Raw genomic sequence first — 17,366 nt, forward strand, 5'->3', positions numbered from 1 at the left:
GCAGTCACCCACCAATCTCCCCTTCTCTTCCTCAGCCCCTGGCAACCATGAATTTGTTTTTTCCTTCCTATGGATTTGCCTATTCTGGTATGAATATGAAATTCTTTATGGATTTTTTTCTGAGTACTTATACTTGAAAGGATTCAACACCTTTATGCTGGATTCTGAGTAGGAGTTTAGAGGCTGATTTGAACTCTGCAGTATACTAGCCATGAAACTTTGGGAAATCACTTACCTTCCCTGGATCTGAATTTTCTCACTTAAGTAATGTAAGTAATAGCATTTTGAAACATTACAAGACGGTACAAGTATGAGACTGGATTTCTCCTTTTCTCCCCATGCTCATTTCGCTAACTTTTCTAAGAAGTTTTTTTGAAACTCAGCTCTGCATCCTTTCCTCTAGGAAGGTTTCACTTCCTAGTTTGTATCTGGAGCTCTGGTTTTATGGTTCTCAGATCTGTGAGGGCTCTTGATAGTTCATTTGTTTTGATTTTAACTTCCCCTCGCTAGTTTTCTAATAGCTAAATTCAAATTTTCCTTGTGATTCTTCTTATTTATATAAATAATATTGTGACTAATGAAGAAAAATCACATTTCTACCACCCCAATTCATTATCTTTTATTTTGCCACGATCCTCTTAGAAGTACACAGTATTTACTTTTAAGATTGTAGTATACAGTCATTTTACCACTGGGAAGTGTATGTTATAAGTAATCTCCATGATGTTTCATAAGCCTTATGATATATGGCTGTGTAATAGTCCAGTAGATAGATTTGGAATCTGTTTACTGAGTCAGAGACTGATGAGGGTCCCGACTCAACCCATTACTGTTTGTGTAACTCTCCATATAGATAGAACCTCTTTGGATCCCAATTTCTACATCTCGACTGCAGTAGAGAAGAAAAGTTTGAAGCTACTTTAGGCACTGTAAATGTGACTTACTCCCTTCAGTGATGTTTCAGCACTGAGTTAGCCTTGACCCTGCTGCTGTACAGTGTTTCCAGTTTTGGCATTATAAATCATTAGTCACTGGTCATATTGTCATTTTTATAAACAGTGCTTGGTAATTTCCTAACCCTGACAGATTATCCTAATGCTCTTGAGGCAATGAAATGGAAGGGGGCTTTTATTTCCCCCTAGTATGCTTACTTGCACATTGAAGAGTCTGGCTAAGGGATTTTTATCAAGATTGACTTAAGTGGAGATATGGCTTGTGTCTAATGGAAATAGCTCAGGATCTGCAGAAGGAGGTACACTTCTGTGTCAATTGGGAGGGCATTGCTGTGGCATAGATGAGAAGACGACAGATCTGGTGGAACAAGTGGCATTGAGTAGGAGAAGGACAGGTGGAGGAAGGTTGTTTCTGCTGTTAAAGGACTCATCAGGGCATCCATGTTAAAGTGTTGTCTTTACTTACTAACACCAGGCTAGCAAATTTGAGAATTTTATCAACTATTAACATAAATGCTTACTACATGAAATTATTTAATAATCATTTTAATTTCTATTGTACATGATAAACAAAATGCTTTTGGGTGTCCTTTAAATCTAATTTTTAAAAAAATTCTTTTTTTTTTTGGCAGGGGGAGGTAATTAGGTTTACTTGTTTATTTTTAGAAGAGGTACTGGGAATTGAACCCAGGACCTCATGCATGCTAAGCATGTGCTCTACCACTTGAGCTATATCCTCCCCCAAGCATTTCTTAAATCTAAATAGGAGATAGGCAGTGAAACCTTGTGTAGCCAACTCATTTATCTTTGGCAATAGGATAGGTAAAGCGCAGTTGATTTAAAAGTATATAAAAATATAGAATTTTTACCCCTTTATGTTTCCCAGCCATAGATAAAATCTTATAAGAAGAAACACACGTCACAAAGGATTTAGTGATTTGAGTCTTCTCCCTATTTTTCATTCTAGTTAAAGGTTTGTCAGTTTTTAGGTCCTTTCAAAGAACCAACTCAAAAAACCAACTTTCAGTTTGATTTTTTAATTTTTCAGTTGTTTTTCTTTCTATTATATTTATTTTATTTTTAATCTTTTTTATTTCCTTCTTTTTAGCTGCAGTTTTAGTTTGTCCTTTTGTTCCCCCTAGTTCCTTAAGGTGGAAGATTAGATAATTGACTTAAGATTGTTCTGCTTTTTTAAAATGGGCATTTACAGGTGCAAATTTCCTTCTTAGCATTCCTTTCACTGTGTCCTGTAAGTTTTGGTATGTGTGTTTTCATTTGACGTTTTTTCCCTAACTGTGTATCTGGAAGATCTTTCTCCTGCACACAGATATGTGTTTAACTGTTTGTTTGGAAATACAGTAGGTTACAGTAGGTTCTGTAACTCTTCCATAATTGATGGACTTTTAACTAGTTAGTTAAAGGGCAAGAGAACTAGAAACAGTGCTACAATGAATCTCTTTGTATATGCCTCTTTAATATGAATATTTCTCTAGGATGACTCGCTAGAAGTAGATTGCTTTATTCTGAAGTATGTGCTTTCAAGATATGGAAGTGACCTAAGTGTCCATCAACAGATGAATGGATAAAGAACACATAATGTGTGTATATATAATGGAATATTACTCATCCATAAAAAAGAATGAAGTTCTGCCATTTGCAACAATGTAGATGCAACAATGTACTTAGTGTCTAACATATTTCACCATTATGCTTAGTGAAATAAGTTAGACAAAGACATGGACTATGTAATATCACTTATATGTGGAATCTTAAAAATAAAATGAATGAATATAGCAAAATAAAAACAGACTCACAGATATAGAGAACAAGCCTAATGGTTACCAGTGGGGAGAGGGAATGGGGGGAGCAAGATAGGGGTAGGAGATTAACAAACTACCATGTATAAAATAAGCTACAAGGATCTATTGTACAGCACAGGGAAATACAGCCATTACTTTATAATAATTTTGAGTGAAGTAAAATCTATAAAGATATTGAATCAGTAAATTGTACACCTGAAACTAGTATAATATCGTAAATGAACTATACTTCAATTTAAAAAATAGTTTGTGCATTAAGAAATTTAAGAACAATTTAAAATTTTCTTTCAAAAAACCTAAAGCAGTTTATACTCTGAGCAATGGTATGAGAGAGTAATTCTTTTACTACCCTCACCGATACTAGATGTGATTAATCTTAAAAATTTTTGAAAGTTTGGGCAAAAATGGTACCATTGATGTCTTTTTTTCAAGTGTACATTTAAATTGCAGTTGGTGGGCCAGCACCGTTGCCACCCCAGTAAGTAATCATTCCTGACCCTCTTCTTGTCCTTTTTAGGGCATGGCCTTTACGTTGCAGGAGCGGCAGATGCTCGGTCTTCAGGGACTGCTGCCTCCCAAAATAGAGACGCAAGATATTCAAGCCTTACGATTCCACAAAAACGTGAAAAAGTTGAATGGCCCTTTGGAAAAGTAAGAGTTGATTCGATGTTTAGTTTTTTAAATGGACGTTCTGGTCAGAAAAATTGACAGTATTAGGATTATTATGCATGAGAAATAGACAGTCCCGTAACAAAGTTTGTTTTACTCAGTTGACTTTTCATGATTATGTTTCCTTCACTTCAGTGAATACTTCTCTTGTTTTCACTATTGTAAACTTTAGCAGAAATCAATTTTGTGTCTATTTAAAATCACAGCATTTCAGGTTTTAATAGAATGTTAGAAGCAGAGGCTATCATCTCATTTGCACCCATTCTGTTCAGCAACTTTTATTGACCGCCTACTTTGTGTGTGCCGTTGTACTGGCCACTGAGGATATACAGTGGGTAAGAGGTGGTGACCATGTAATATATCATCCAATCCAGGACACTTTGGGGAGTGAAAAAGGAGTAACTGAAACTGTCCTAGGCAAACAAGAATGTATGACCACCCCAGTAACACACCACATGCCTTTAGGAGCTCATCAGTAGATAGTTAACCTGTGACTGTCATGGTACTCTGTACTGCAGTGTGCAGGACAGTGAGAAGAAGGGATATGCAGAGTACATTCTGAAAGTAGGAAGAAGGGCGCCTGGCTCAGTGCGGGGAGAGTCACTTCCTGGAGGAAGTGATGCCTGAGCTGAATTTGAAACAATATGTTACAGGGAGCAGGCAGAATGAGAAAGAAGGGCAAGGTATTCTGGGTAGAGGGATCAATCTGACAACAGGATTAAAAATATTTATTGGGTTTGTAAAATATAGGAGGTTATTGGATATTGGTGACTAGGGAGAGTGGTTTCTTTGACATGATGGGGCAAAAGGGAGATCGCAATAGATTGAGAAACGAGGGGAAGGAAATACACACTTTCAAGAAGTTTAGGTAAGAGGGGGAGGGAAGACACTGAGCAATAAGTAAAGCAGGACTTGGGTTTAAGGGGGGTAATCCGGGCTGCACGGAGATTGAGCACACTCATAGCTGTGAGGAATTTCCCCAGGAGAAAGGATGATTGATAGAAGAAGGCCCCAGAGGAAGGAAGAGGGCATAGGGTCAAGTGCAGAGGTAAAGAGGCTGGCTGTGAACAAGAAAAGAAAGAAACAGCTCATTCTCTGAGGTGAGAGCAAAGAAGAGAAATATATGTATAAATAAGGATAAAGTGTACAGGTGATGGAGTGGAGGTTGTGTGATGTCACAGAAGTCCACCTGAAGACCCTGATGTTCTTTATGATCTAGAATGTAGAGGCCTTGGCTAAGATTTAGAAGGGCCAAGGTTGAACACAGTTGGTAGAGGAGAGTGAGGGATGCTTAGAAGAGCCACTTAGCCATGAGGTGAACAAGGACAGGTTAAAGGGCCGAGAGTAGTTCCTGAAGGCTTAGTGGCTTAATCTTGTTTGAATTGATGCCACTCTGCTCAGCAGTGCCGCTTTTCCACAGGAAAGGTAAAATGTAACACTGATTCAGATTTGGGGTTTGCTGGGCTGACAAAGATGCTACGTCAGTTCATTCAGCTAATGTTCATTCTTGGCTGTTATGTGCCAGGTGTCGTTGTAAGCTCTGGAACTGCAAAAATGAAAACTTGCAGCCCTTGCCTTCAGGAAGTTCACAGAGGGGAAAGGCAGACACGGTGGAAGGGCAGTGCAGTGGTAAGGATATATGAAGCTTCCTAAGTGGTAATGACGGTGAGAGATTTGTTCAGAGTGAGAGACTTGATCATGGGACCCAGAAAGGGGAAAGAAGAGGAGCCAGAAGGATGCTAATAGAATGGGAGAAAAGGAAGCCTTCAAGGACCTAGAGATCTGAAGAGCATCGAGTGGTGGTAGAGCTAGCCAAAGGGTAGAGGATTGTGATCAGCTGTGAAATAATGGCATTCAGAATATCTGAGCTGTCAGAATCCTGGGTGAGGACAGCAAGGCCCAATGTGAGGCACTCAGAAGAGTGACCAAGGTGAAATGAAGGTGTAATTGATGATGTGAGGGAGTCCAGGAATCGCACAGCTTCCCTCTCACGTGCCTGATAGGTCATCCGTTCTTAACATTCTGCTATCTACTTCTCAAAGCTATTAAGTCTTAACCCAACTGTTAGTTTTCTTCCTAGACTGAGGCAAAATCGCCTTCCCTTTAATTTCTTCCTGTTGATATTATTTCTGATCATGGTAACTATATAGAAAATATTATTCCTCTTCTAGATGGAATCACTTCTCATTTATTCACCACATGTATGCACGCCAGCTAAATTCCATGTACTTTGCTAGTTCTTGGAAACATAGAAGTATACAATGTGATAGTCGCTAAGTCATGTTACCATGGAAGAAAGACGGAAAGTCAAGAAGTGGAGTGAGAGTTACAGAAGAGGGAGTCGGGTATTATGGGCCCTGAAGACAGGAAAATCTAACGTGTATATATGTCTGATGGCGGAGGGGAGGAGAGTGGGCAGAAAAGGACCCCAGAGAGTGTGCCACCTGAGCTGCATTCGAAGAGCGTGAGTATAGGACCATGCCTGTTCTAGGCTGTTCTAGGCAAAGGGTGCATCGCCCTAAGTAGCGACTCCAAGGTAAGAGATACGGTGCATTTGAGGAACTGGAGTAAGTTCAGTATGAAGCTGAGGCTGGAGAGTAGGCAAGGGTCTAGTTAACTACTGCAGAAGCTTGAGCCTCTTAAACTGGTGTTTGGAAGCCATTCAAGGAGAAGAGAAATAGATATGTTTTAAAGAGAAGACTAGATTGGAGCAAAAGAGCAAAATCGTGTGTATAAAGACTAGTTAGAAAGTTCTTTAGGTAGCTCAGGTGGAGAAATGATGGTGGCTTGGACTGGGTGGGGATGGAGGGAGGAAACAGATGTTTGAAGGCTATTTAGCAGGTACACCCTGTAGGACTTGCTGACTTATTAGATTGGGGTGGGGGCGGGTGGGAGAGGAAGAAATCAGGAGTGGACCCTGCAATTTCCATTTGGTCAAGTGGTAGCAGGAGGAGAAACAAGGGCGGGGGAAAGACAGTGAGTCTGTTTTAGGCATATTTTATTCAAGATGATTGCTGGTTTTTCAAGCCAACATTTCCCTGTTTTCTAAACTTTATTCTTTAAAAGCTGTTATTTGTATATTTGTATGAATTGAATATTGCCTCCTATGTGCTACTGTTGTGCTCCATACAGACCTTATAATGCCTGTAAGCCTCCCATGTTACAAACTCCATGAGGACAGAGGTCATTTCTTGCATCCCCAGAGTTCAGAATAGTGCCTGGCACGTAGTTAGTATTTAGTAAATATTTGAACGAATACCACTTTATTTTGTTTCCTTACTTGTCAGTCACCTTGAAGATTAGCTCCTTTAAGGTGGGGGCCTCATGGTAGTTTTTGCATTTCCGGTGCCTGGTACAGAGCTTGACCTCCCAGTAAGGGCTCAATGAATGTTAACTGTTGCTTCTGTTATTATTCTATTCATCATCTGCCATTTAAACACATTTTTATTTTTGTTAAGTTTTAGTCCTGGATGTTACATAATGATAATTTAGGGTTTTGTTTTCAAGCGGGAGGGAGTCCTAATTTTAGATGGTTAGATTTAATTTCAAAGGCCAAAATCTTGTGTAATGCTGGCTGATGTAGACATTATTTTCTGTGCTTAATTTCAGATACATCTATCTGATGGGAATACAGGAAAGAAATGAGAAGCTGTTTTACAGAGTACTGCAAGATGACATCGAAAGTCTGATGCCCATTGTATATACACCAACAGTGGGTCTTGCCTGCACCCAGTATGGACACATCTTTAGAAGACCTAAGTAAGGCTTATTTTAAAAAATATATTTGCAAATGACTATAGTGTAAGAGAAACATCACTCCGTAACACCCATTACATTTCTGTTTTATGTGCTGCAGTCTTATCTCAACCACATTTCCCACCTCACGCAAAAGCTTAATTTGGATGAAAAGGGATTAATAAAAAGCTAACGTGTTCATATCTTTTATTTTGTGGAAATAGCATCATTTATTCCTAACCTTATTTAAATTATTATGATTGTTAGAGGAATTGTGCATTTTGATACCAGAAATTAAAAAGAGGTATTCTTAATTCTGGTGGCATGTTCTCCAGAATAGTCATAAACGTTTTTGACAATCTGGCCAATTAAGAGATTGATTCTCATTTTTTATCAGCTTTAGTTTCTTTTGTTTGTTCTTTTTTTATGAACTTTCACAAATTTTAATTTCAAGTAGTTCTAGCACCTCTAGATATTTTAAGTGGAAAGGGTACTGGGATGAACATTGACTCAAGTCTTTGAATAGGTTAACTTGATCCCTCTGAATCTGTTTATCATAAAGTAGGGATACCGGTACCTTTCAAAGATCTGCCGAGAAGGTCCGATGAGGAAACTGATGTGATGGTTCTTTGTAAACTTATAAGTGTTATAGAAATGCTATTTTTACTGAGTTTGAGTTCTCTTGTCTGGTTCCTCTAACCTGTTATCATTTTCCACAATTCTCATATCTTTCCTATGTCCTGCTTACGTACTGATACAAACGTAGAAATTCCAACACCGTGCGGTAGCATTTATCTTCAGTCTCCTCCCATCTAGTCTAGTGGCTTTCAAACTGTAATGTGCATATGAAACATCTGTGGAACTTACTTAAAATGTTGATCCTTGCCAACTTTCCTCTCCTTCCTGTTCCCAAGATTCTGATGAAAAAGAGAAAGGTGTGGAGGTCCGGATTTTAATGAACACCGTCGGTGATGGTGTTGCAGGTATTCCCTGGAAGACACTTTGAGAACATTGTTCTGCCCTGTGTGCTGCCATCAGTTAATGTGGCTAAACATTTCTGCGACTTAACCCAGCTGTCTAGCTGTTTTGTAGTTTCTTTTTCACTCAGAATAGTGTTTCTCAATCTAGACTAAAGGACAAAGGGAAACAAAAAGACACTGATGCCTGGGCCCCAGCCACAGAGATTTTGACTCCTAGACCAGACTTGGGCCCAGGTGGTGCTGTTTCATAAAAGCTCCTGCTGTGATTCTGATGTGCACCGAGTTGAGAACGCACATGAAACATAAAGAGCATTTGGGTGAGGGCAGATGCTGTGTATCTTCTATGCAGTGGTTTTTTGTTTTGTGTTTTTACGTAGAGGATTGTCAGTAAGTCTTGGTTGGTTAATTGATCCAAGCTTTAGGCCGGTTAAATCAGAATCTCTGGGGGTAGGACCCTGGCATTTTTTAAAAGCTCATCGGATTCTGATACACAACTCTGGTTGATAAACTGTTTAAACTGATTTAGAAGAGTAATGCCAAAGTTAAGATACCAATGAGAAAATTAAGTATAAGAATCAGTGTGAAGGCCCTGGGTGCCTGTTGGCCCTCATCTCTATCTGACCTGCCTTCTAGAACCTCTGTTTCTCTTTTCTCTCTCCCTTCCTTCCTTTCTTCCTTTTTTGAAATCTGGATTACTTACCTCAATTGGATAACAATATACTGTGCTTAAAATAACTTTTCACATTTTCCTAATGCTTCAGGAGTATATCTGTTATGTAAAATTACTATAGTTTTCTTCTCTCGCCTCCTGCTCCTTCAGATTTCAATTTTTCAGTTTCAGTGAGTTTTAACAGTCTACTTAGCCTTAGCATGCTCTCCAGCATTGGTGGTTTATCTTTATATTGCTTTTTACTGGAGGTGCATTGAGTTTATTTGAACAAGAAGTGTGAATACATTTCTTCTTGGATAAAATGATCACATCATTTAATAAAAATCTTTGTTGCAGCTACTCTGTGAGCAATGCAATTACAGTTTGAAGTGGTTGAAAATATTTGAAAATAAACCAGTGTGACTTAGCTAAATCTGCGTGGAAATTACACTGTGTCTTGATGTTTCATTAAAATATCTAAATATTCCAACTATGAACAAAAACTTCGGAAAAAAACAAAAAAACTGTTGTGAAATGCAAAGGTGTTTTTGTTCTGTTGCAGGGGATTATTTATTTCAATCTCAGACAGAGGTCATGTTAGATCAATTGTGGATAACTGGCCAGAAAATCATGTTAAGGTACTAATAGCACAACCTTCCTTTCACAATGTTTTTTTTTTCTTTCTATGTAAGTTAACTCTAAATTTCAAGAATGGTTTTTTTCTTTGTTGCTCTGATTTATTTCGCACTTACATACATGCAGATTTAGTGCTCTGAGTAAATCATGATACTAATAATTACAAAATGGGTTATTGGTGCAGAGTTTGGCCTGGGAAAGAAATGGAGCTGGTAAGGTGAGCCTGCTCACTTCAGTACCACTGGTGTGTCCTGCCTTCTCTATATTTCTTTTCTGTGTCAACTAGTAGTATTCTAGGTAAAGGAAATACATTAAAATGCCAGAAGAACTTTTATTCTGGTGGGTGATGGGGAGGATTCATTATGCTGCTTTTCTTATAAATCCAAGGTAGATTCAGATCCTTAAGCAAATATAAAACTCTTAGCGTTTCAAATTTAGCAAATATAAACATTTGTCAATCTGGCTGTCTTTCATAGAATAAAAACTAATGGCTTAAGATCTTTTGGTAGGCTTTAGTGTTTATTACAGGCAGTAGTCTTTCTTGCCTTTATTATGTATCATACTCACCAAAATGACTTTTGGTGAATTATTAGTTCTAATCTAGAGAAAATTTGGTCATAAAATTAAACTCACAGTATCCTCTTAAAACCTTGTAGGTAGGTGTATTTTTTATTCTAGATTTTTTTTTCACCATTGCTAAGGTTTTTCTTGCTTGGCTTCAGATACTGTTGGAGTAGCATATTATTTCTAAACTCTTTTGTTTTCTCTTATGGTTAACCTCTGTTAGAAGGGTGTTCACCTCTCCCCTGTTCAGTCATGGTGAACATATTCAGTTGGAAGCATTCTGTTCCGAAACTGAACACAGAGGAAATTCAAATCGAGTTACTTCTCCTTTTTAAATCTAGATTCTAGAAATGCTAGAATCTTAAGTGTGCTTGGTTGGTTTACTTTGAAAGTTAGTTAAGAAACAATTTTGTTTTTAAAAGTGAGACTGAAAATATGTGAAGAGAATCTTATTTTTGTATTCTTTTGTTTTGTTTTTAATAGTAGCTTTTCTGAGATAAAATTCACATACAATGCAGTTCACCTGCTTAAAATGTAATTTCAGCCATTTATAGTATATTCACGGAGTTGTGCAACCATCATAATTTAGAACATTTTCATCATGGCCCCCCCATCCCCCCCCAAAACCCTGTATGCATTAGTAGTCACACCCCCTCCCCCAGCCCTAGTTAACCACTAATTTACTTTCTTTCTCTGTAGATTTACGTATTCATGTGAATGGAATAATATAATACGTGCTATTTTGTGGTGAAGACAGTCTTTTTAAAAATGCTTTTCTTTAGTGCTCCATTTTGGACAACCTTTAATTTATATATCTTTTGTGATTAAGGCTGTTGTGGTGACTGATGGAGAGAGAATTCTGGGTCTTGGAGATCTGGGTGTCTATGGAATGGGAATTCCAGTAGGAAAACTTTGTTTGTACACAGCTTGTGCGGGAATACGGCCTGATAGATGCCTGCCTGTGTGTATTGATGTAGGAACTGATAATCCAGTGAGTAAAATCATTTCCCCCCTTTGATCCTTCTCCCATAGTAAAAAAAAAAAAAAAGCTTTATCACATTCTTCTTTTGAAGATAATATAAGAAGAGAAAATTCTGTGATTAGATATTAGCCTTTGTCTTAAACTCCTTTTACTATTTATACAAATAGTAAATTAAACCTATTTATTAAAAGTTTTTTGAAGAATTAGTTTAAAAAATTAGTAATATTTTTATTTAACAATTTTTGATTCATAGAATATATTTAAACTGGTTATGTAACAAAATACTTTTATTTTTACGTTTGGTCTGTTTTATAGGCACTCTTAAAAGATCCATTTTACATGGGCTTATATCAGAAACGAGATCGATCACAACGTTATGATGATCTAATTGATGAATTTATGAAGGCCATTACTGACAGGTATTTTTTTTTAATGTTTTAATATATGAAAGCATCTTTGATTAAAAAACAAAAGAACCACAGTTTTGCTTTCCTTTGTCTCCTGTGACGATAAAGATAGAAGGAGATTAAATGTTTGAGAACTTTGGTTCCTTCCTGCCTGATGAGATGTGCTGAGACGTGATGATACCCTTTATGCTCTGCCTTGCTTTCCTGAGTTATCTGACATCTTGAGCACCCTGAAATCTTGAAGTCTTCTTCACACACTGCTCCTAAATTACCCTCACTGTAGTTCTTTCAGCCCTTGGCATCCAGGCTCCCTCCACCATTCCAGAGAAGTTCTCGTTAAGCTTTCATATGTTAAATTTGCTGGCCATGTGGTCTTCTCTCTCCTCCTCTCTGCAGCATCTGACCAGGTTTACCACTTCCCCATCCTTGAAATTCTCTCTTCTTTGAGACCACTGCAAGGCTCTCCTAACTTGGTCTTTGTCCCACTGATTTTCTTTCCTTCGCCATCTCCACTGCTGCTTCTTGCTCTTTTCTATTAAATGTGGATAAGTACATAGTTCTCTTCTCTTTGAGTCATGTAAGCTATAACCTTTATGCATGTGACTCCATGAAAACCCATCTCTGTAGTCCCCCCGACCGCCAGTGAGGCTTACAATTCCAACAGCTGAATCCTCCACTCGACATTTTGTTGCTCCTTCTTATTCATGTCCAAAACAACTCTTCCCTTTCTAAACTGCCTGTCTTCTGTATATCCAGCCTCTATTAATGGCCATTAACATGAACCCTATTGCCAAACCTTTGATTTTGGTTTAATCTTTGATTCTTCCTCCTCCTCCATCAACCCCATATAGTGTCATTCATCCCTCACATCCAGTTTGGTACTGCCCCTTAAATGCCTCAGAAATATATCTTCTCTTTTGCATTGCCACAGGCTTTCTGCAGATCCTTATCTCTCTTGGATTCTTCAGAACCTTCCTCCAGTTTCTCTCCCCACCATTCCATATCCTCCGCACAACCAGATAAGCCTTTTTAAAACATGCACTTCATTTTATCATTCTTTTGCTTGAAATCTATCAGCAATTTTCTATTGCCATAGGGTGAAGTCCAAACTCTTTTTGTGATCTAGCTCTGCCCTACCTTTTAGATTACTAGTACTTGGAAGTTTGTAAAAAATCAACTCCTTTTCAGAGTCAACGTTGATGTATCTAAAACTAAACTTTTCATCGTCCCAGAAATTGCTGTCTCCTCCCCTTCTCCTAATTTCCCTCCCTTGGACAATCAGGTAGTATCTTCTTAGTCATCCAGGCTGCCTTGGCATTTTAGCAACATTTCCCTTACTTTCCAGGAGGTCCTCATCAAGTTCTCTTCCTTCATTCTAATTTCGCCTAATTGTCCCTTTTACTTCCTGTGGCTTCTGCTTCAGATCTTCTTGTCCTCGCTCGTAGTAGCTTCATTGCTGTTTCTCTTGTCTTTCCCATCTCTCCTCATGCTGGTAGGTGCTACACATCACTGACAGGCTTATCCTTCATAGAGGGAGTCTTAGATGAAGTCTTTCCTTCTCTAAAGGCTTCAGTGATTTTACATCGGATACAGAAAGTCCCCATTCCCAGATTTTTCCGTCAAGATCCCCCCTTGTCTGGCTTCAACCTACCTAAACTACCTTTTCCTTTATCCTTTCATATAAGCCCTGAGATAAATAGCCAGACTGTTGAAAATTCAAGGTCAGTAAAATAAATCTTGTTTTTCTTTGTCCTGCTTTCACTTTTTGTTGTTCTTTTAGGGCCCAAGTAAAGTTCCATCTCCTTTCAAGTCTCCCCTTAACTTCACCTTGCCCAGATGATTGATATCTTTTTCTCAGTGCCAGTGAACTCACACAGCAATTAGTTTTTAACCTGTTATTTAATGTATGGTTTCCTGTGTTACAGTTTAACTGTGAATGTAATGAAAATACACATATAAAATATATACTTTTTGAGACTCAGACAAAAATCTCTTCCTTTTTAGGAAGTTATTTTGTGCTTATATGTGCTGGGCACCCTCCTAGACACTTGGAGATAGTTGTAGATTAATATCCCATAGGTCCATCAAGGTGCCACATTCATTTTCAGCATCCCGTAAATTTTTCTGAATGAGTAATTGATTTCTACATTTTGAGTCTAGGCTTTCACAGACTCTGAAAATTGCCAGATGTCCTTAAATGAACTAACATAGTACATTGTTTTTCAATGTGATCATAAGGAGTATTAGACAGGAAAGCTGTTTGAAACGATTATGGGTTTTGCTGTTTTTAGATATGGACAGAACACACTTATTCAGTTTGAAGACTTCGGAAATCATAATGCATTCAGGTTCTTGAGAAAATACCGAGAAAAATATTGTACCTTCAATGATGATATTCAAGGTAAAGCAAAAAGAAAACCTTAGATTTTTTATTCCTACTTTAAATTATTTTTAATATACCCACTTTTTTACTTTAAAATTTTTTATTTTTCTTATAGGAACGGCTGCAGTAGCCCTAGCAGGTCTGCTTGCAGCACAAAAAGTTATTGGTAAATCGATCTCAGAACACAAAATCTTATTTCTTGGAGCAGGAGAGGTAAGTTTCTATAAGCTTTTAGGATTTAAAACCAACACTCTCCTTTAGAATTGGAAAATGAGGTGTAATGAACTTATAATTTGGTTGGGATAGAGGGTATTAAATTCAAGATCTCAGTTGTGAAGTAGATAATTTAAAGTATGTTTGGAAAGAATATCACAAAGAATCGTGTTTTGTGTGGTTTGTAAGGGAAGAATAGACCCAGTGTTCCTCATAGCATATAATAGTCATAAATGAAGTAACTTAGCATTGCATCATACTGTAGTCTTTGTTTTTTAAATGTATGTTCTGTTGGACAGGCTGCACTTGGAATTGCAAATCTTATAGTTATGGCTATGGTAGAAAATGGCCTCTCAGAAGAAGAGGCACAAAAGAAAATTTGGATGGTTGACAAGTTTGGTTTATTATTTAAGGTAAAGTATTTTAAATTTTTTTGGGGGGGGGAGATTAGGTTCATTTATTTATTTGATTTTTAACAGGGGTACTAGGGATTGAACCCAGAACCTCGTGCATGCTAAGCATGTGCCCCACCACTGAGCTATACCCTCCCTCAAGGTAAGGTATTTAAAACTTAGAGAAGCAGAAGAATGTGTTTATAATGATATTTTTAGTTTTTTTTTTTTTTTCTAATATTATCACTTCTTAAGATCTTGTATCTCACTGGACTATCCAAATTGTATGATTTGGGGACCTTTCTAGTGTTCTCAGCAGAAATCCTCCAGTCTCAAACTTTTGTCATTTATAAACAGCCTTGTTTCACATTCTAGTCATAGTCTCTATATTGGCACCAGACTTGTTCTTTCTTGCTTTGTTCTCTGACTCTTGACCCTTTTAAAGCCCAGTGGTTTTTAATGGGAACTCGAAGTTTCTAATTGTTAGCAGGACATCTGATATTTGAGCAGAAATTCTTTAACCCTTTGGAGATCATAATCCCCTGTAGCAATCTAATAGAACTCTTTGGACAGTTTCCCCAGAAAAAAAGGCACACATTGCTAAAGTCAATTCATGGATAATAAAGAGCTTCTATCCCAGATCAATCTGTATCCTTTGGACCTGCCTGCCTTCTAGCATTGATTGCTATTTTTGGTAGCTTAAGAAATACCTTATATCTTATACTGTGTAACACACCAAAATATAGGTAAACTGTTTCATGTTTGAACCTATTCAGTACACAGCCCTGTTGTATTTTTGTCATGTATATTGATATAGCAATACTTGTCATTTACATCTTTTGGAGCAAGTTTATGTCCAGTTCTGAAATCTTTTCTTCTTAATTAGTCCCAGTGTTGTATTAGTACAAAAAAAAAAAAAATGAAGAAGTATGTGAGTGAAAAGTCTTGAATGCTTAAACATAATTTTTAAAAGTAGTTTAAAATGTAGCAGACATGGTGATAAGACTTTACAGGTATTATAGGATGTGGAGAAAAAGGAATCCTCCTAGCAATGTAAATTGGTGCAGCCTCTATGAAGGACAGTATGGAAGTTGCTTAAAAAACTAAAAAGAGAGTTACCATATGTTCCTGCAATCCCACTCCTGGGCATATATCCAGAGAGAACTAATTTGAGAAAATACATGCACCTCAGTATTCATAGCAGCACCATTTATAATAGCCAAGACATGTAAGCAACCTTGTCCATCAAAATATGGATAAAGAGGATGTGGTATATATATGCAGTGGAATACTACTCAGCCATGAAAAGGATGAAATAATGCCATTTGCAGCAACATGGATGGACCTAGAGGTTATCATACTAAAAGAAATCGATCAGACAGAGAAAGACAATTATCATATGATATCACTTATATGGAATCTAAAAAAAAAATGATACAAATGAACTTTGTTACAAAACAGAAATAGAGTCACAGATAGAGAAGACAAACTTATGGTTACCAGAGGGGGAAAGGGAGGGGGAGATAAATTAGGAGCTTGGGATTAACATATACACACCACTATATGTATAAAATAGATAAAAAACAGGGACCTACTGTATAGGACAGGGAACTATATTCAGTATCTTGTAATAACCCATAATGGAAAAGAATCTGAGAAAGAATAGAGAGATGTATAACTGAATCACTTTGCTGTACACCTGAAATTAACACAACATTGTAAATTAACTATACTTCAGTTAAAAAAAAGGCTTTGCAGATATTATCTCATTTAATCTTATCAAAAATCCTGTGAAATTTTACAAGTGAGGAAACTGAAGTTTTAAAAGGTCAGATCATTTTCCCAAGGTCATTAGCTTATAGGCAACGGAAGTAGGATTCACACCCAAGTGCCTGACTGTGAAGCCTATGCTCTTTGTTTTGTTTTGTTTTTCATCTTTGATGGAGGTACTGGGGATTGAGCCCAGGACCTTATGCACGTTAGGCATGCACTCTACCACCGAGCCACACCCTCCCCCTTTGTTTTGTTTTTCAGATGAAAGCTTTTTAAAAAAATTATGGCAAAGTATACATAAAATTTGCCATTTTAACCATTTTTAAGTGTAAGTTCCATGGCATTAATCACATTCACATAGTTGTGCAACCATCATCACTGTCTATTTCCAGAACCATCTCATCATCCCAAACAGAAACTCTGTGCTCATTAAACAGTAACTCCCCAGTTCCCTCTTCCCCCAGCCCCTGGTAACCTCAGTTCTGTTTTCTGACTCTATGAATTCGCCTATTCCAGGTACCTCATCTAAGTGGAGTCATACAATATTTGTCCTTTTGTTTCTGGCTTATTTCACCTTGTGTAATATTTTCAAGATTGTCGATGTGCTAGTATGTGTCCCTTTATAAGGATGAATAATATTCCATTGTGTGTATGATATATCACATTTTGCTTATCAGTTACTGGACATTTGGGTTGCTTTCACCTTTTGGGGATTGTGAATAATGCTTCTGTGAACACTGATCTGCAATATCTGTTTAAGTCTCTGCTCTCATTTCGCTTGGGTATAAACCTAGAAGGAGAATTGGTGAGGCCTCTGCTCTTAATCCTTCAGCTGTGCTGCCTTCCAAAGCTGTAACTGCCATACTTGCTTGTATATAAGATGCAAGGATTATAAGACATTATACTTGGAAGGCTATGGGGGGATATATATTTTTACTAGTACACGGTTAGTTTGGTGCTTCTTTTTGTGATGTTGGTTTTCACAAATGTTTCGTGATTATTTATCATATTTGAACAAGTCCAGTCTTGAATACAAGTAAGAATCCCTGTTCATCTGTAAGTTCAGGGTATATTTTCCTTTTAGGATGAGTTTTAAGCTTCCTATCTCTCCTGTGGACCCAAAACAATGAACTCCTCATTGAGACTTTGAGAGTTTCCTATTGAAACTGTCACGGGAGAGCTGTGGTCTTCCTGGGAGCAAGCATATGAA

General features: G+C 37.5%; 1 protein-coding gene across 1 annotated transcript in view; it reads left to right on the forward strand.

Annotated features, from left to right (window-relative positions):
• The window catches only part of ME2 (malic enzyme 2), a 44,764-nt gene that overhangs the window by 10,616 nt on the left and 16,782 nt on the right, over nt 1-17,366 (forward strand). The window contains exons 3-10 of the mRNA XM_031441891.2: nt 3,291-3,424; nt 7,052-7,201; nt 9,369-9,444; nt 10,836-10,997; nt 11,304-11,407; nt 13,687-13,796; nt 13,894-13,991; nt 14,291-14,404. Of these exons, the coding sequence (XP_031297751.1) occupies nt 3,291-3,424; nt 7,052-7,201; nt 9,369-9,444; nt 10,836-10,997; nt 11,304-11,407; nt 13,687-13,796; nt 13,894-13,991; nt 14,291-14,404 (948 nt within the window). The remainder of the gene's footprint in view (nt 1-3,290; nt 3,425-7,051; nt 7,202-9,368; nt 9,445-10,835; nt 10,998-11,303; nt 11,408-13,686; nt 13,797-13,893; nt 13,992-14,290; nt 14,405-17,366) is intronic.

This window comes from Camelus dromedarius, chromosome 28 (assembly GCF_036321535.1).
Source record: "Camelus dromedarius isolate mCamDro1 chromosome 28, mCamDro1.pat, whole genome shotgun sequence".
NCBI classification, from domain to species: domain Eukaryota; kingdom Metazoa; phylum Chordata; class Mammalia; order Artiodactyla; family Camelidae; genus Camelus; species Camelus dromedarius.